This window comes from Vulpes lagopus, chromosome 6, assembly GCF_018345385.1.
Source record: "Vulpes lagopus strain Blue_001 chromosome 6, ASM1834538v1, whole genome shotgun sequence".
NCBI lineage: Eukaryota > Metazoa > Chordata > Mammalia > Carnivora > Canidae > Vulpes > Vulpes lagopus.
In genome coordinates this window covers 32,083,234-32,101,517 of record NC_054829.1, presented here as the reverse complement: position 1 = coordinate 32,101,517, position 18,284 = coordinate 32,083,234, and the positions used below count along the sequence as shown (strand labels likewise).

Here is an 18,284-nt window from a genome sequence, read left to right as displayed (position 1 = left end):
CTCCCCTTTTCATCTTCGGTCACAGCGCCACCTCATGGTTGCCTGAAGCTTCGAGCGAGGACAAGGAATCAGTCCTACTCCTCCTGCGCCTTGAAAGTTACTTAGTGAAAACGACAAGGAATCAGTCCTACTCCTCCTGCGCCTTGAAAGTTACTTAGTGAAAACGACAGAGTTCGACAAAGCGTACTTTTCAGGTCCTCCTATGATCTTCATCCTTCCTTTTTCTCTTCCGGAGGACCTAGACTCTATGGTCAGTGAGGAAGAGGGACCTCTATGCTGTTGGCGCTTGCGTGATGCGAGGCGGTTCCGCATGCGCGGTGGGGTAGAGCCAAGCGCACGCTGAGGCTCGGCCGCTGCTGCGGGTGGACTGTCGGATCTCTGCGATTAAAGAGCACGGCACGGGATCCCGGCGCAGGATTCACACACATACCTCAGGTGACTAGTTCCCCAGATCAGATTCTTTAAGAACTCGCTTTGGTTGTGTGCAGTGATGGATGTGCGGGGGAGGGTAGGCCCCGGGCTCACACCCCTCCCTTTCCCGTTCCTGCGCGGGAAGTGTCCGACCCCCCCCGCCGGCGCCGGCTGGGTCCGCGGTGTTCCAGGGTGTGCGTGTACCAGCGGAGGAGTCTGGTGAAGCCCAGTGAGCCAAGAGACGCTGCAGCCTCTGCGATATGCTCAAAGTGAGGATGCTTGGAGAGGGGGGCGGGGGGCGGCTTCGGGGAAACGCTGTGACACCCCCGCCCCGGGACGCTCAGCGCTTTGCTCGGGGCCTGAGAATACCACCACTCGCCTTTTTTTTTTTTTTTACCCTCCTCCGCCCAAGCAACTACTGCCTCTCAGTGGAAACCAGACCAGGCGCTTGAAGGGCCATTTGGGGTGGGCCGCAGTGTTGGTGAGATCTGGGTTAAAAGGATCCAAGAATAGTTTATCTGTCCGATAATTGATTTTTTTTTAAGTTGATACTTACTACCGTATCGCTTGACTTGTGCATTTTTATAGAACGAGTCATCCCTTGCATCGAAACTAACACATACCGTTGAAGAGTTTACTATTCTTAGTGTCAATTTGCCGTATCTCAGCACCAATGAGAAAAGACAAGCTGTAGCTCCAAAGGTTAAGCATAACTAAAAAGATAAGGGAATTTGGGAGTTATACGTATTCAGCCTGAGGCCTTTTTTATTACTCGTCAAACTTAGGCTGCTTCATTAAACAAGAAACATTGTTTCTTGGAGAAAAGCTGTAACAAGGCAGTGTTGGTTTTTCTACCAGTTGAAGTTATCAAGGAAAAAAAAAATTTGTGATTATGTGTCTTTTCAGCAGTTCGTGAATTCTATAGAGCTTTACTGCCTCTTCTGAGTTGGTCTGATGCCAAGTGACAGTTAATTATTCTCCTAAGATCTCAAAAAGAGTGATATTTGTAGATTGGTGCTTTCTATTTTAACTACGGTGAAATAGTTTGAGAGCCTATTTGCGTAGCACTGCTCTACTAAAAACTAGCATGCAGAGAACGTTCCCCAGAAACATTTGAGCCAAGTGGGAATTATCACGAGTTATCTCTATCACATAACACACTTAACTTTGTAAAGTGATGGGGACTCCCCGGATCTGTTGGGGTTACTTGACCATGCACTGGCTTAAGAAAGAAGTCCAACCTACCCTTTGACCAGGCAAAATTACTGACAATGCAGGGTATTTGAAATTAGCTTGGAGTTCAGTTAATCTATTATTGAAACACAGATATTTTGTGTGGAAGAACACATACTGTATTTTAGTACTCTCACATACGGAGGCCTTCTGGGTTAAAGGTATTCTGCAATTAATATCAGAAGACTTGGTTTTAGTTCCTGTTCTGGTACTTACTAAGTATTTATCCTTGAGAAAGTCATTTAATATTTCTGTTCCTTGGTTCCCTTTTAATTGATTGCTTCACTTACTCCTTTCAGAGTACTTTATATCGAAAGTATTTGCTTACTAGTTTGTTTCCCGCTCTATACTTTCTTAAGTAAGAATCTTTAAGTGTCAGTAGTGCTTAGTACATAAATACTGCAAAAATAATTGTTTAACCAATGAAGCTACAAAACGGCAATGATACCCACTTTGCTTTTTAATGTCATATGTGTATAGCACATTACACTTTTCAAATTTTTTCCATATTTCTTAATCTCATTTGTTACTCTCCAAAGAGAGGAGAGGTCTGAGAGGTCCATGACACAGACTAGAAATTACAGTTTAATGGGAATGCATTTCCCGAGCAACTACAGCTAGTAAGTAGGAGAGCAAGGCCTGGAATCCATGTCTAGAGTGTTTTGTAATTCTTAGCTACTTTCTATGTCAAATAACATACCATCGCTTGTGTTCTTTTTGTACGCTATGTATTGTAAAGAGATTGGTACCTCTTAAAGCAATAACATTCATATCTCTCATCAGGGTTCCTTTACAAAATTGCCTGTGTTCTTTAATCATCAAATTAAGTCTTACTTCCCCAAAATTAATCAGCTTTACTGTTTGAATAAACCTGGTAAGTAAATGTGGTTAGTTAGTCCCTGTTAAATCTTTTAAAACTGTTAAACACATTTCTATGACATCATTTACTTTGATATTCAGTTTAAAACTTCTAGCTCTTGAACGTTAGTGCTTTACATACAGATATTTGACGACAGTCCTCCAAAAGAGAGAGGGGGGAAAAAAGCCCTGTTTAAGAATGAAACAACCAGCTCAGCTGTTTCTTGGGTAATTCTAGCCATTGAAATGTCTACTGCCCTTTATTTGCTAAATCCCTATTTTGTCAAGGTATAAAAGAAATGCATTTCTGCTGCTATTATTAAATTTTGCTTTACTTTTATTAAACAGGATAGATTAGTATTAAAAGCTTGCATTGTGGTGCCTAGGTTGCTCAACAGTTGGGCGTCTGCCTTTGGCTCAGCGCGTGATCCTAGCGTCCCAGGATCGAGTCCTGCATCGGGCTCCCTGCATGGGGCCTGCTTCTCCCTCTGCTTGTATCTCTGCCCCTCTCTCTCTCTCTCTCTCTCTCTCTCTCTTTCTCATGAATAAATAAATAAAATATTTTTAAAAGTAATGAAAGCTTGCATTAATCTTGCTAAAGTACATACTTTAGCACTGAATATGTATATTACTGTTACCTTTTTTTAAAAGCTGTTTGAAAAAAAAAAAAAAAAAGCTGTTTGTAACTTATATATTTATCAAAACAGTGAAAATACAGCCTGATGCATAATAGCACAGACTATGGATCCAAACTTCATAGGTTCATATTCTGACTATCACTTGTTCACAGTATATAACAGAACAAGTTACTTAATCTGTGTTTCCATTCCTTCAACTGTAAAATGGAGAGAACATGGGAGAGAGGCAGTGGCCAGATCATAGAGGATCCTGTAGGTAGTGTAAAGATGTAAAAGTCAGTGGGAGGCCACTGTGAAGATACGTGTGGGTGCAGTTGGCAGTCTCAAACTGTACTGCCCCAGAAGTCTGGTGTTCTATGATCTGGATGTTTTGTCTTTAAGATCAAGTAATGGCAGCCTTATTTCCCAATTATAGGGGAAAAAATTGGCATGCCTGGGTGGCTTAGTTAAGCATCTGGCTCTTGATTTTTGGCCAAGATCAGGATCGTAAGATCAAGCCCCACATCAGGCTTACGCTGGATGTGGAGCCTATTTAAGATTCTCTCTCCTTTGCCCTCTGCCCTACTTGCTCTCTATCTTTCTCTAAAAAAAAATAAAAGAAGTAAACAAATTCTCACATACTTTTCTTAGGCTTTTAGGTCCTATCACTGCCTATTTTGTGAACTTTGAGAATAGTAAATTGGTTAAGATTAGTAGAAAAACATGAAAATCATCAGCTATGATTAGTTTTATAGTCCTCTTTTAAAAATACACCTCTGTGCATGGTATAATTTCAGTCTTGTAGGTCATAAAAGGAGTGGTGCTGAAAGTAGGTTGGATAGATCAAAGGAAATAGAGTTTAAGAGACACTTGAACTTTATACTAATGGAGTTCTGTAAAGCTATTCTCAAGAGTAGGTATACTTGTTCAATAAAAGAATTTAGTTGTGTTTAGTTATATTTAATATTTTGTGATTAGTAAATTTTTAGGTTGTATCTTAACACATACTGTAATTTTGGCTAAAATGATAGGGTATATTATTTGATATATGATTAGGACCTTGGTTTTAATAGTTGGAAGAGTCTTCCCTTTATATATTGGTGGTAGTGTATAAAGACTTAGCTGACTTGGAGAACAAGTAGCTTTAGTTTGGCTGATAGGTTTATAGTAGTAGTGATGCTTCCCCATCATTTGTTATTTCTTAAAGTGATGATATTAAAATAGTAATTTAATCTTGAGATATACCTTTAATCCTTAGGTCTCAAAGTACTTTATAGGTGGTCATTATTTTTTATGATTCCTCTAAAACTGATGGCAGAGAATCACTCAAGCCTTAAAAAATGTGGAGCAAAGTAAAAATTAAAGCTTGATTCCTGAACATCCGTTTTCTGGTACCATTTAAGAAGTTTAAAGAGGTGAAAAGACTTCCAGTCTTTTCCAGTGGCAAGATATGGAAAATTGACATTTCTTTATTTTGACGTTAACTGAACACTCACTTGATTCTTTTGTTTAAAATGCAGAATGCCGGGTCTAAGTTGTAGATTTTATCAACACAAATTTCCTGAGGTGGAAGATGTAGTGATGGTGAATGTAAGGTCCATTGCTGAAATGGGGGCTTATGTCAGCTTGCTGGAATACAACAATATTGAAGGCATGATTCTTCTTAGTGAGTTGTCCAGAAGGCGTATCCGTTCTATAAACAAACTCATCAGAATTGGCAGGAATGAATGTGTGGTTGTCATTAGAGTGGACAAAGAAAAAGGTAAGTGATAAAAATATCCAAAATATAAATTTTAGATTTAACATGATTTATTTTAATTTGCTGATGCTGTAAAAACCAAAAAAAAATATTTTATGCTTAAATTTTTTTACATACAAAGTTGTTAGAGAAAGATGCCAATTACCCATCTAAGCAAGACCTCTTAAGTTAGTGGTGGTTTAATTAGCACGTTCCCGTGGCTGGTGTTTGTGAGTCAAATAACTTGACTTTTATTCCCAGAGGTTACCAGGATATTGATAGTTGACTCATTGTGGCTAAACTTAGAAGGGACAGATCCATAAATCAGAGTTTTCATATATTTGTAAGATTCCTTTTTATTGAGATGCCTGGGTGGCTCAGTGGGTTAAGCATCTGACCCTTGATCTCAGCTCAGGTCTTGGTCTTAAGGTTGTGAATTCAACTGAAGCTAAATTTGTAATCAGATTATTGGAGGAACATGGAAATAGAGTAAAGGTAAATGGATTTTAAGAATATTTTATATAAATTCTGGAAAAGGAATATACCACAAACACCCAAAACACAGTATTCTGTGTATCTTTGATTATTAGTGGGTGTTCTGTGAATATTCATTCATAATGTCCAAAATTGCTAAACAGTTGAGGAAACGGGAAAGTATTACCCAAACGAGAAAAAGCAAATGGAGACTGACCTAGAGGTGACAGTATTGGAGTTAGCAGATAAGGATTTTAGAACAGATGTTGTAAGTGCTCAAGGATTTTACGAAAATAAACTTGTAATGAATGAACAAAATGAAATCTCAGTAGAGAAATTAGAAACTCTCAGAACTAAATATAAATTTTAAAATTAAAAGTATAATATCTAAAAAACTCACCAAATGGGCTAAGAGCAGGGTAAAGATGGCAGAAGGCCCAAGTCAGACTTGCAGATAGTTCGTTTAAAGAACCAATCTGAAGAACAGAGCAGAGGAAAAACAACCTGTCAAATATTAAAAGCTGTATTCCAAGGGAAGAGAGAGAAAGGGCAGAAAACATATTTGAGGAAATCCTGACCAGAGTTCCCAGGATTTGCCGGAAAAAAAACAGATTTATAAACAAGAAGCTTATTAACAAACTTCAAGCAGGATAAATACTAATAAGACCACATCTAGGTACATTACACTATTGAAAAACAGATCGAGAAAATCTTGAAAGTAACCAAAGGAAAATGATTCATAATTTACAGGGGAACAGTAATACAAATTAGTATGGTACACTTACTGAAAATAATGGCTGACTGACACTGAGCATTGAATGACATCTTTAAAGCACTAAAAGAGAAAAATTGTCAGCCCAGGATTCTAGAATATTTAAAATATTCAATGATGAAAATCAGAAATGACTTTTTCACGTGAATAGAAACTAAGAGGATTTATTACTTGATTTCTGTTAGAGGAAATGGTTAAAGGATGTTATGCGAGCCCATGAGGTGTGATGCCTGACATGGGAAATATATAGGTTAAATATAACCTATATATAAAAAATATAAAAGACCATTTTTCCCTCTTAAATTCTTTAAAATACATGTAAGTGCTTGTCTCATTTTGTACTCATGGGATTTTAATTTATGGAAGTGACTGACAACATAGTAAGGCCATGGCAATGAATGCAATGGCCTCACCATGCCTACGCAGGGCCACCATGAGGAAGAAGCACCAGTTTTGGTCAGGAGGCAGAAGGAGCATCAAGAATACAGGGGGAGAAAAAAAAAAAAAAAGAATACAGAAAATAGGGCAGCCGGAGTGGCTCAGTGGTTTAGTGCCACCTTTGGCCCTGGGCGTGATCCTGGAGACCTGGGATCGAGTCCCACGTCGGGCTCCCTGCATGGAGCCTGCTTCTCCCTCTGCCTGTGTCTCTGCCTCTCTCTGTGTCTCTCATGAATAAATAAATAAAATCTTAAAAAAAAAATACAGAAAATATAACACAATTGAGCCTTTGATGAATGGATACCAAAAAGACAAGTATAGAATCTTTTGACTTGGGATCCCTGGGTGGCACAGCGGTTTGGCGCCTGCCTTTGGCCCAGGGCGCGATCCTGGAGACCCGGGATCGAATCCCACGTCGGGCTCCCGGTGCATGGAGCCTGCTTCTCCCTCTGCCTGTGTCTCTGCCTCTCTCTCTCTCTCTGTGTGTGTGACTATCATAAAAAATAAAAATTAAAAAAAAAAAAAAGAATCTTTTGACTAGCTTTCATTTGAGGAATTGAGAGCCCTAGTTCCCTTCACTGAAGTGTTAAAGAATCTACAATTACATAATATAAGTGAGTTTCTGAAAACAAAAATCCCTTATCTTATACAGTGTTTAATTGATATGATTTTAGTGAGGAATAAGTCTAAGTATGCCACCAAACAATCTGGTGTAAAAATTTATCGCAGTGGTAAGCTAGTAGTACCTGGGCAGAGATGATATTTTTTTTTCCCAAAAATTTCTCATACAGGATATATTGATTTGTCAAAAAGAAGGGTTTCTCCAGAGGAAGCAATCAAATGTGAAGATAAATTCACCAAATCCAAAACTGTAAGTATGAGTTTTGAGTGAGATTAGTCTGCCATTTAGTAATTTAATGAATAATCAGCATGTGCTATTCTTGGCATAAAATTTAAAAGAAAATTTGGATTTTCTATAACTGTATTTCCATTTACAATTATGAGTTACATAGAAGAGTAATTTGAGAACTTAATTTCAAAAGTTATGAGTTCAGTATTTTTGCCTCATGGTGGTACTACCTTAAGGCATTGCTTATCACCTAATATTCTAAAATGATTAACTGGACATTAGTGTTTTTTAAGTTATTTTAGGTTAAATTAACTATGGGTGATTTCAGTTGATTCGACTTCTTGTAGTATGTAGTTCTTGACTTTAAACCCCATTCTGGGATAACAGAGGCAACCAGCCGTTGTATGTTAAGAATAAGCAAGGGTTTGTAAAATGTGAATACAGGAAAGCAAAACAGAGGCCTATTATTAGTCTCCACCTCCTTCCTCCCCCAGTTTGTTAGGGTTCTTTCTGTTTCATTTTCTTATTTTTGCTGTAATCTTTTACTTACGTACAGTAGGTATAAATGAAGCAAGAACACCTGCTTCTCCATTCTTCCATTTTCCATCTATAGTTTTTTCTTTGGTCCTATTTAGATTATCCTTCATTCTCTAGGTCCTTGGTTTTTAATGGCAATGTTTCGATTATTTCTGTTTTTTGTCTTTTGTTCTCATGTATGTTTCTGTCCTCAAGATAAGATGCCAAGAAAACAGTGTTTAAATGAAGAGATTTTTGAAATTTTGCTTAATGAACCCCAGTAAATAAGAGAATAAAAATCTAAAAGCAAAAAGACCATTACCCAAATCTTTCCCTTTGTTTTACTGGTGTGTTTACTACTATATATATATACATGTGTGTGTGTGTGTATATATATATATATATATATATACATATATATTATATATATATAACATTAGAAAACACCATCAGTGAAATCCCTTCTTAGTGAACTGAGGACCTTGCCACTCAACATAGTCTCTGGACCAATAGCATTGGCACCACTTGACTGCTTAATACAGGATCTCAGGTCCTACCAAGTTTGAGAAGCTCCACTCTAGGAAACTCACTTTGTTTTGTCCCCTTAGGATAATTGTAAAATGAGTATATTAGATCTAATCTGGACGATAATATGGTAGAATGAAATAGCCAATGTTAGTACCTTACCTTACTCAACTTTTACATGTAATGTGAAAACCTGGGTGGCTCAGCGGTTTGGCACTTGCCTTTGGCCCAGGGTGTGATCCTGGAGACCCAGAATCGAGTCCTGCATCGGGCTCCCTGCGGCTCCCTGCATGGAGCCTGCTACTCCCTCTGCCTGTGTCTCTGCTTGCCTCTCTCTCTCTCTCTCTCTCTGTTTCTCATGAATACATAAAATCTTTAAAAATAAATAACAATAAATTCTCAATCCTGATTGCATGCTGTCATATAGAGTAGTAGTAATGATAGTTTATTGTTGTATAATAAGCTTTGTGTAATTTACAAATTTTATATATTTGTGTCATGTTTTCCAGTTATAGTGTGCTGCATTTGGATAGATTTGATCTATCTGCAGTAAAAAGGAGAGATACCAGTATTGCCCTTTTACAGAAGAGAAAACAAGTTTAAAGAGGTTAATTGGTCCCGAAGTCAAGTTGATCTGGGTCTTAGGACACTAAATTCTGTATTGTTTATACTGTTATACCCATTTAACTATTCTAGGAAAGCAAGTATTACTCTCTGAAAAAAGAACTTGTATGTTAATTGTTTGTTGTTGAGGAATTATTGTAGTCTAATCAAAGATTTGTTTTATATGCTGTCTACTGAAATGTAAAAATACATTTTTTTCTATAGATTTCTTATCTTTGAATTCTTGAACCCTTCATTTTGTTTCTAGGTTTACAGCATTCTTCGTCATGTTGCTGAGGTGTTAGAGTACACCAAGGATGAGCAGCTGGAGAGCCTGTTCCAGAGGACTGCCTGGGTCTTTGATGACAAATACAAGAGACCTGGATACGGTGCCTATGATGCATTTAAGCATGCAGTCTCGTAAGAACACCTTCTTGGCTCTGATTCTACCTTGATATCACAGTTACTGGGTCTAGCACACAGGTTGAGAGCCTGACGTGTAATTAAAAGCACAGTCTTTGCCAAATTTAGACAAAAATAGTTCCGTGTAAGAGGCCTATAATACAGGCCAATTCTGTGTAGCCAAGCATATATAATTGGGTATACCATAGTTTCCATAAGCCATATGGTTTCATCTCACATTTTCCCCTCCTGGTTTTGTTATTATTTTGTATTATAGCTACCTATAGGGTCAATGTAGATGTCTCATGTACAACTGCAACCTTGTCTGCTTTAGTTCAGTTCCTTAGACCTTCAGCCCATGCTGCTTTAGCCAGTTTCCATACAGCCTCACCCTGGGTCTTATCACCACAATTTAGTGTGCATCCAAAACCTTTAATTCATACGTTCTCTTACCACAGACAGCTTCCTGTCTTTCCAGCTCCCCCATAGTTAGTTCTACTCTATGTCATCTTAATTCTTACTCCAGACTATGATTCCAAACCTTTTTTTTTCTCCCTGTCTTTTCACCCTCTCCTGCCTTCTTTCTTATTCAGCATAGACATACCGTGATCCATCATTTCAATAACTTTCTTGCCAATATCATGAGCCTTTGCCCTGTTTTTCCTTCTGTTACATCCAGCCTTGGAGCGATGTTCCTGCCTTCTCTGCACTTGTAGAATGCTGGGTGCGGCTAGGAAAAACCACAGTCTTGCAGGTTGGTGCCACTGCATATTCACAGTCTCCAACCTCAGCTGCACCTTCACTACTGCCTCCCATTTTCTCTGCTCTTTGTCACTGCCTCCCATTCTTAGAGTGGCTATTTTAGAGCTTTTACACACTCCCATCGGATACCCATGCCCCCCTTACTCTCAACCAGTGTGCTCACTCCCTGTTTTGTAAAGAGAATAGAAGCCATGGCACAGGATCCCCTCTACTCTTTCCACTGCCCCAGCAACCTTCTCTCCCATCTCTTCTCTTCAATAATCAACCTTATTACCTCCTGCACTCCAGTCATGCGGGAATCCGTATCTTCCCTGTTCTCAGACTAATCTTCCTGTGTGCAGCTATTGCTCAAGGATCTTTTTATCCGTTATTCCCTCTTTTGTGTCTTCAGCCTTTCTCTTTGTTGGTTTTGCTCCATTGGCATAAAAATAACACTCGAATTTCTCTAATTTTTCTCTAATTTCTCTAATGATTTTATAATTTATACTAAAAGCAAACTTCTTTACCTTCCCTCTACTTTGTCCTGTTGCAAGCACTGTAATCCTCTCTTTAATAGCCAGACTCCTCAGTTCTCTGTATTTACCGTCTCTCCTTCTGCACATCATACTCTTTCCCAAGTATTAATGCTCCACAAGCAGCCTCATCACTACATGGAGATTACTTGGTGCTGCCAAAGGATACTGGTCGTCTTGGCTCTCAGAATGGCCAGGTGGACCTAGGACTGATAGAGCCTCTGGCAAACTGGCTCATCTGAGACTCCAAATCCCTTGCAGTCCCCCCACCACCACCACCATGTGACTTGTTTTTCATAGCAATTGTGGGGAAGACCTTAACAATAATTCTAATAGCTAACATTTATAGATTTCTCACAACTACCCGCTGTTATTATCCTTGTCTTACAAATGAGGAAATTGAGGCAGAGATTAAAGAATTTGTCCATGTGCACAGAGTTACCAAACAGAAGAGCCCCGATGCAAACCTAGTCACTGGCTCCCATCTGGAGTTTGTGCTCTCAACCATTAAGCATTGCTTTATATTTCTGTCCGCTCTGACTGCAGTCCTACATGTCTTTCATACCTTGATGTGCTGTCCTCCTCCAGCCCTGGCTTAGTTCTCTCACTTCCAACTCCCCCTCTATAACTGCTCTCAACATTGGCATACGTTTTTTTTCCCTTTTCCTTGACATTCTTTTGCTCCATCAGCCATGTAGTGAACTGTCCATGTTTAATGATAATTCTTTGCCACATGTATTTCATATTTTTTCTTTTAATTAAATAAGATTTCTGAAATAGTTGGAAATAATGTTTTGCACCCCCAATCCACTCCCCTCTGACATCAGTGGTAACTACCGTTCTATAATTAGTATGCATCATTATCTACATATTTATGGTTTTATTACACATATGTATCTGTGAATAGATACACATGTATTTTTACGTATGTAGAATCATTTTTGTATTTTAAAAGTTTTTTATTATTTAAACTAAAAAAATTTTGTCATAGCTTTCTGTATCTTACAGTTTTACTTACAAGGCTGTTATGGAATAGCAAGATTCTCCAAATTGATAGATGTGTACCCACTTCCTACTAATTTCTATGTAGGGTTTCATTTTAAGAATATATGCTTTATTTATGTCTCTATTAAGAGAAATTAGGTTACCCCTCTTCTTCCCCTCATTTTTTTTAAACCGTGCTATTAATATCCATGTACATTGTCTCCGTGTACATTTGAGAGTTTCTTCTAAGGTATATACGTAGCAATAGAGTTGTTGGGTCACAGGATTCATTTATATATATTAAAGATATATATTAAAGATATTTACTCAGTTTTGCAAAAATACTCTTCGTATTGGTTCTACAATTTATATTTCCTTGAGCAGTTGTATGAGCATTCCTGTTTCTCTTCATCCTTACCAACATTTGGTCTATATCTCAGATTATTTTCCCTTTTGCCAAACTGATGGGTATATAATAATATCTTCTTTGGTTTGCATTTTATTGGTTGGTGAAGTTAACAGCTTTTCATATACTATTTCTTCTTTGAAACATCTGTTCACCTCATTTGTTCATTGTCTGGTGGTTTGTCTTCTTGATACATTTTGTAAGCAATATTAGCTTAGTGAAACTTCCCTGTACCCAAATTCTTTTGCCTTTCATTCCTTAATCCCTGCTTTTTAGGTTTGATGCTTGCTTAGGCCATTTCTATTTTAATATTTTATAACTTTCTTAAAACAGTTCTACTTTTGCTTTTTAAAGTTCTACCATCCTTTTAATCAGTATTTCAATTTTTTCATCTGTTCATGTTCCACAAACATGCCAGCAACTAACCCTGATCCCTCTCTTGTGGCACTCGGGTCAGGTGAAATGCCACTTCAGTCCATGCAGCCCTTCCTGAGCCCACTAACCGAAAGTAATACTTTCCTCCTCTAACTTCAAAGGATACACTTTTATTTTTAAATTTGCTTGTATGTTTTTGTTCTTTTCAAGCTCCTTGAAGCAGAACTGCTAATTACGTGGAAATGTTTAATTATTAGCAGGATATCTGTTATATTAGACACTTTTAAATTCCTTACGTGGGATGCCTGGGTGGCTCAGCGGTTTGGCGCCTGCCTTCAGCCCAGGGCATGATCCTTGAGTCCCAGGATCGAGTCCCACATCGGGCTCCCTGCATGGAGCCTGCTTCTCCCTCTGCCTCTCTCTCTCTCTCTCTCTCTCTCTCTCTCTCTCTCTCTGTCTCTCATGAATAAATAAATAAAATCTTTAAAAATAAATAAATAAATAAAATAAATTCCTTACGTTAGCCAGATCTCTAAAATTTTTCTTAAAATAAAAGCTAGGTGTTTTCTATCTGTCATAGTAGTGCTAAGTGCTTTACTTGCATTATCTAATTTAATACCACAGCCAGTGAGACATACTGTTTTCATCCTCATTTTACAAGGTTAGAAACTGAAGCCTGGAAAGGCCCCAAAACACAGAGTTAATAAAGCGTAAAGCTAGGATTTGAACTCCATTCTGACACTAAAGCCTGTTCTCTTGAAGATTATTCTGTGGTATTGCATTTGGTGTCAGTTATCTATAAAGTAACCTTGGTCTTTTGTGTTTATATGTGTGTGTTTTGTTTTGTTTTGCTTTAATTAGAGACCCATCTATTTTGGATAGTTTAGATCTGAATGAAGATGAACGGGAAGTACTTATTAACAATATTAATAGGCGTTTGACACCACAAGCTGTCAAAATTCGAGCAGGTAAGTGATTTTTTAAATGATGTTTAAAATATCTTGCATGAACCACAAAGCTGTTAAATAATGAGCCTTACCAAAGAATATGTTGCTACATCATCTGTAAATTTTTCTAAATGTCTATTTCTTATAACAAGAAAAGTTTAAGAAATTATTTTGCTTCTATTGAAGTATCATAAAATGTGTATATTGATGTAAGTCAAAACTGTCATATATGCATTCAGCTAACCTTAAGTTAGCCCCTTTTCTTTTGAGGGGGGTGGTTTTGTTTTAGTAAATACTTTTAAAATATTCTAAAAGTACAGTAATGTCCTTCTCTGCCTCTGGATTAACCACTGTTATATAGTTCGGAGTATAGTCTTTCAACCATTTTTCTTAGGCACATACACTATATAGGAATATATACGGTTTATATTCAGACGTAAATTGTTTTGTTTTTACAAAAATGGGATCAAACTATGCAAAATTTTCCTCAGCTAGCTTTTTCCACTTGTATCGTGGTGGCCCTTCCATACAGAACATGAGACTTTTTCTCATTCTTTTTAATGGCAAGGTGTAGTATTTCATAGAACAATAAACCAGTCTTCTCTTGGTGAACATTTAGGTTCTACCAATTTTTCACTACTACAAAAACACTACAAATTAGCAGCCTTATAACAGACACTTACCCAGTTGTATTAGTGCTCTGTCAGGGAGGCTCCTAAAAGTGGAACCAGTGGCGCAGAGACTGTGTAATTTCTAAACTGTTCTAAACAATTTGCAGTGATTGTTTCACTCAGTCTTTATCACACTCCTCCCCACTGTGCAAATAAGGAACTGAGGCACGGAGAGGTTGGAGTCATAGTTTTAATACAGGCATAGCGAGAAATCAAAGTGTTTGTTGAATTTCTGTCTTTTATAGTTTTTGTCATTTGGGGGCTTGTATGGAAAAGAAAATATAATTTCACTGTTTACTCAGATATTTATAATTATGAAAGTTAAAGGGCTCCTGGGTGGCTCAGTCAGTTAAGCATCTTCCTTTAGTTCAGGTCATGATCCTGGGGTCCTGGGAATGAGTCCCACATTGGGCCCCCCTGCTCAGTGGGGAGTCTCCTCCCTCTGCTCCTCCTCCGCTGATGCTCACGTGCCCTCCTTCGCTCTCTCAAATAAAAAATGAAATCTGGGAATCCCTGGGTGGCTCAGCAGTTTAGCGCCTGCCTTGGGCCCAGGGCGCGATCCTGGAGTCCCGGGATCGAGTCCCGCGTCGGGCTCCTGGCATGGAGCTTGCTTCTCCCTCCTCCTGTGTCTCTGCCCCTCTCTCTCTCTCTCTCTCTCTCTCTCTCTCTCTCTATGTCTATCATAAATAAATAAATAAATCTTTAAAAAAATAAAAATAAAAAATGAAATCTTAAAAAAAAGAAAGTTAATAGTTGGGGTTGATTTCTAACTGAAAGGGTATGGAAGCTTTTATAAGTATATGAATGCTAGTATGTCTGCCACACCTCTGATTTCTTTTAAGCCTTTAAATACTTCTTTGCATTTTTTGGTATAAGTTCTTGAATTTCTATAATTTTAGATATCGAAGTGGCTTGTTATGGTTATGAAGGCATTGATGCCGTAAAAGAAGCCCTGAGAGCGGGCTTGAATTGTTCTACAGAAACCATGCCCATCAAGGTGAGCAGTTTTCTCTCTCTAAAATACCAACCTAAACCAAGTCAAGATTGTTTTTATGATCATGTTTCATAACAAGAGTTAGGAAAAGTGGTTCTCAGTGATGTTGTCTAAGGGATGCTACTGCTACTATCACAGTGGATAAAGATTTCTATGGTATTTAGTGCCAGAGGGCCAGCTGTGCTAAACTTTCTTTATAATATAGAGTTGGTGTGTCCATGATGCTCCTAAGACCTTGAAATGGGTAATGTATTCTCTCATATTCATGCAAATCTTTTAGGACTTTTGGTCTGAATCTTTTAAGCAATACAGTTATCCAGATGGTTGTTATTTCAGAATCTCTTAGATTTTCTTCTGTCAGTTTAATTTAAAACCAAGTAAGAATTTTTGTTTTGGAGACAAATTATCCATTGCACTGATGATGACTATAGTTATTTTAGCCACCAGACATCCAGAAGTCATAATTCTACATAATTGATATTGCAATGGACTGTTTATGCTGTATTATATCACCGAATCAACTAGCTTTTGCTACATTAACAAACCACCCCCAAATTGCTGATTTACAGGATTGGAAATAAAATTTGGAGTGATTTTTGTTAAGGTAGCAGATTAGCAAAAGAGTTCTTAAACATCCTAATAGTTTGGTATTGGACAGATGTGTTCATAATTGAATTTTTGTCTTCTTCCTTAGATTAATCTAATAGCTCCTCCTCGGTATGTGATGACTACAACAACCCTGGAGAGAACAGAAGGCCTCTCTGTTCTCAATCAAGCTATGGCTGTTATAAAAGAAAAGATTGAGGAAAAGAGGGGTGTCTTCAATGTTCAAATGGAGGTAAGATCTGTAGTGTTTCTGCTTTTTCTTAAATTATATAAGAAATTAGAAAAAAATTAGGGGCTCTGACTTCGTTCAGCTGGTAGAGCATGAGACTCTTGATCTCAGGGTCTTGAGTTCAAACCCCATTTTGAGGTTAGGGATCAGATTAGATAGAAAATTTAAATCATCTAAAATACTTAATCATTGCTTTTTAAAATATGAGATACATTTAGGATTATAACTCTGCTAACCCTAAAATAATCATAGACTCAGAGGGTCCTAAAAGGGCTTTTTTAAGTAAACAAGAACCGTCATATGATGGTCACTCAGGACTAAGGTCACTGATGGGGTTAGGTTCATTCCCCTGCAACAGGAAAAAAATTAGGCAACGAAAATGAGTGCTTATTATCAGAATTTAATGTGGAAGGCTTAAAATTTGATCTCAGGATTAGAAACATTAGTCTGTATTTTCCTCATCTCAGCAAAAATGAAACCTAATTAGAATTTATTTTGAATCCAGAAGATGCATTTTTATAAGACATCTTGTGGGTTTGAAAGATACAGCCAGTTTTGGCTTATAGAAATGACCAAAGGGAATATTTTGTTTTACTACGAACATATTTCTTTTTCCTATATTGTCTTACTCTTATGTATTTCTTCCATCATTTATCTAATGGAATTTATTAATGATACAGTAACACTCAAAAATGAACAGATATGGCAGAGTTGTTAGACAAGTGTTTCTTTAAGAGTTAAAATACTAGGCAGTCATGGTGTTGAAATGGAATTTGTATACTGTTGAACTACCTCACTTTGAAATTATGCCTCTGCTTCCACAGCCTAAAGTGGTCACAGATACAGATGAGACCGAACTTGCAAGGCAGCTTGAGAGGCTTGAGAGAGAGAATGCAGAAGTGGATGGAGATGATGATGCAGAAGAAATGGAAGCCAAAGCCGAAGATTAACTTTGTGGGAAACAGAGTCCAGTTTAAGGAACACAGAGCAGCCCTTCCTGGCTGTAAACCCTAGACTTGAAAGTTTTCCAGTATTGAAAACTTCAAAGCTGAATATTTTTTATTTCCAAGTATTTAAATGTTCCAACAGACCAAAACGTGATATGCCTTCCTAAAAGTCAGCTGTTTTCACACAAGAGCTCCAACATTCAGCAGTTTTTAAGGGAGTGGGCCTAATTTCACTAGAGACAAATCTTTAAAAACAGTCATAAAATTGGGCTTGTGGTTTCCATTTCTGATGTCTCCAGATTGGCACCCCTTTGTAGTTCAGTGCCTCTATGAGATTTACCAGGGGCACCCAAAGCAAATAGCCTCAATCTTTCTATATAAAATGTATCAAGCAAACATTAAATAAATTTCTGGGATATTTAACTATAGGCTTCTTCCTTCTTGTCACCAGTTAAAAGCATAATGATTACTAAGACCCTAATTCTATTACTTTCATTTTAGTCTAGATGTAGAACTATAAGGGCAGGTGACCAAAGGATCTATATAACCGATCCTTTCAAAAGGAGGGTTTAGAGAAAATAATTTTGATTTTAACCATAGTTAAAGTTGACTGTTAGGGGAAAAAAGCCTTAAATGCAATTTAAAGATTACATAGGATGTGTGCCTTTTACCAATTTGAAACTGAGGACAATATATGGTATGAGGGGGAATTTATCACACTGGTCCTTGTTGGTGTACTAAGCTGCTTGCCCTAAGTTTGTAAATCAGGGTAGTAAAGTTTCTTGTTTTGTTTTTAAAGATGATGCTGCTTTAGTTATTTTGAGTATCATTGCCCAACTTTTTATTTTTTTTTCCCCATTAACATATTCACTAGGTGCCACCTAGAGCTTCAACTCTTTATAATGAGTAGGGATCTGATTGAACACAGTTACAGTGATCTTTCTACATTTCCATCATTTTTATGTTTGAGAGCTAATTGTTTAAAAGGTATATGAATCTAAAGGTAAATAAATAAAGGTAAATAAACTTCATAGATAACACATGGTTTGAAGTTACAGTAGCCAAGGTGTAACAAGTCTGTTTCTGTTTCATAGATTTAATCTCTTAGGATACTGGCGGTACTAGATTTATTAATTATTCCTAAGAATAGCTATTTAAATACTTCAAAGATTAAACCTAACTCACCTTAATTGATTGAATACTAGACTTAATTCAATATTAAAGGGACTAGAACATAGAGTGTATTGATAAAGAGTTTATGCCATTTTTGAAGGTTTGTCCCAGTTTAATTTAGCAGCCTCTACTAGCTTCTTAAATCCAAAAGTATGATCGCTAGTATATGCCATATTGGGAATATTTAGAGGAGGATCTAGGTGTACTCAAAATTGGCACATGATTTTCACTTTGGTCTTTT

The 18,284-nt window shown here is 37.5% G+C and overlaps 1 protein-coding gene across 2 annotated transcripts; it reads left to right on the top strand.

Moving 5' to 3' along the window:
* The first annotated feature begins 281 nt into the window (after positions 1–281).
* Positions 282–17,903, top strand: EIF2S1 (eukaryotic translation initiation factor 2 subunit alpha). Of its 2 annotated transcripts, XM_041759489.1 has the most exons (9): positions 311–435; positions 557–680; positions 4,640–4,881; positions 7,333–7,412; positions 9,304–9,455; positions 13,338–13,444; positions 14,994–15,091; positions 15,783–15,926; positions 16,748–17,903. In XM_041759489.1, exons 3-9 carry the CDS (start codon positions 4,641–4,643, stop codon positions 16,871–16,873), a joined length of 948 nt encoding a protein of 315 aa, XP_041615423.1. In that variant the 5' UTR covers positions 311–435; positions 557–680; position 4,640; the 3' UTR covers positions 16,874–17,903. The 2 variants fall into 2 exon arrangements, with proteins under 2 accessions (XP_041615422.1, XP_041615423.1); XM_041759488.1 differs by lacking the exon at positions 557–680 and having other exon boundaries at positions 282–435.
* Positions 17,904–18,284: the final 381 nt, after the last annotated feature.

Excerpts from the sequence above, each read along its gene's own strand:
- EIF2S1 (XM_041759488.1), top strand. The coding sequence starts at position 4,641 with ATGCCGGGTCTAAGTTGTAGATTTTATCAACACAAATTTCCTGAGGTG. Across the intron at positions 4,882-7,332 it reads TAGAGTGGACAAAGAAAAAG|GATATATTGATTTGTCAAAA; the intron begins GTAAGTGATAAA and ends TTTCTCATACAG. Across the intron at positions 7,413-9,303 it reads AATTCACCAAATCCAAAACT|GTTTACAGCATTCTTCGTCA; the intron begins GTAAGTATGAGT and ends TTTTGTTTCTAG.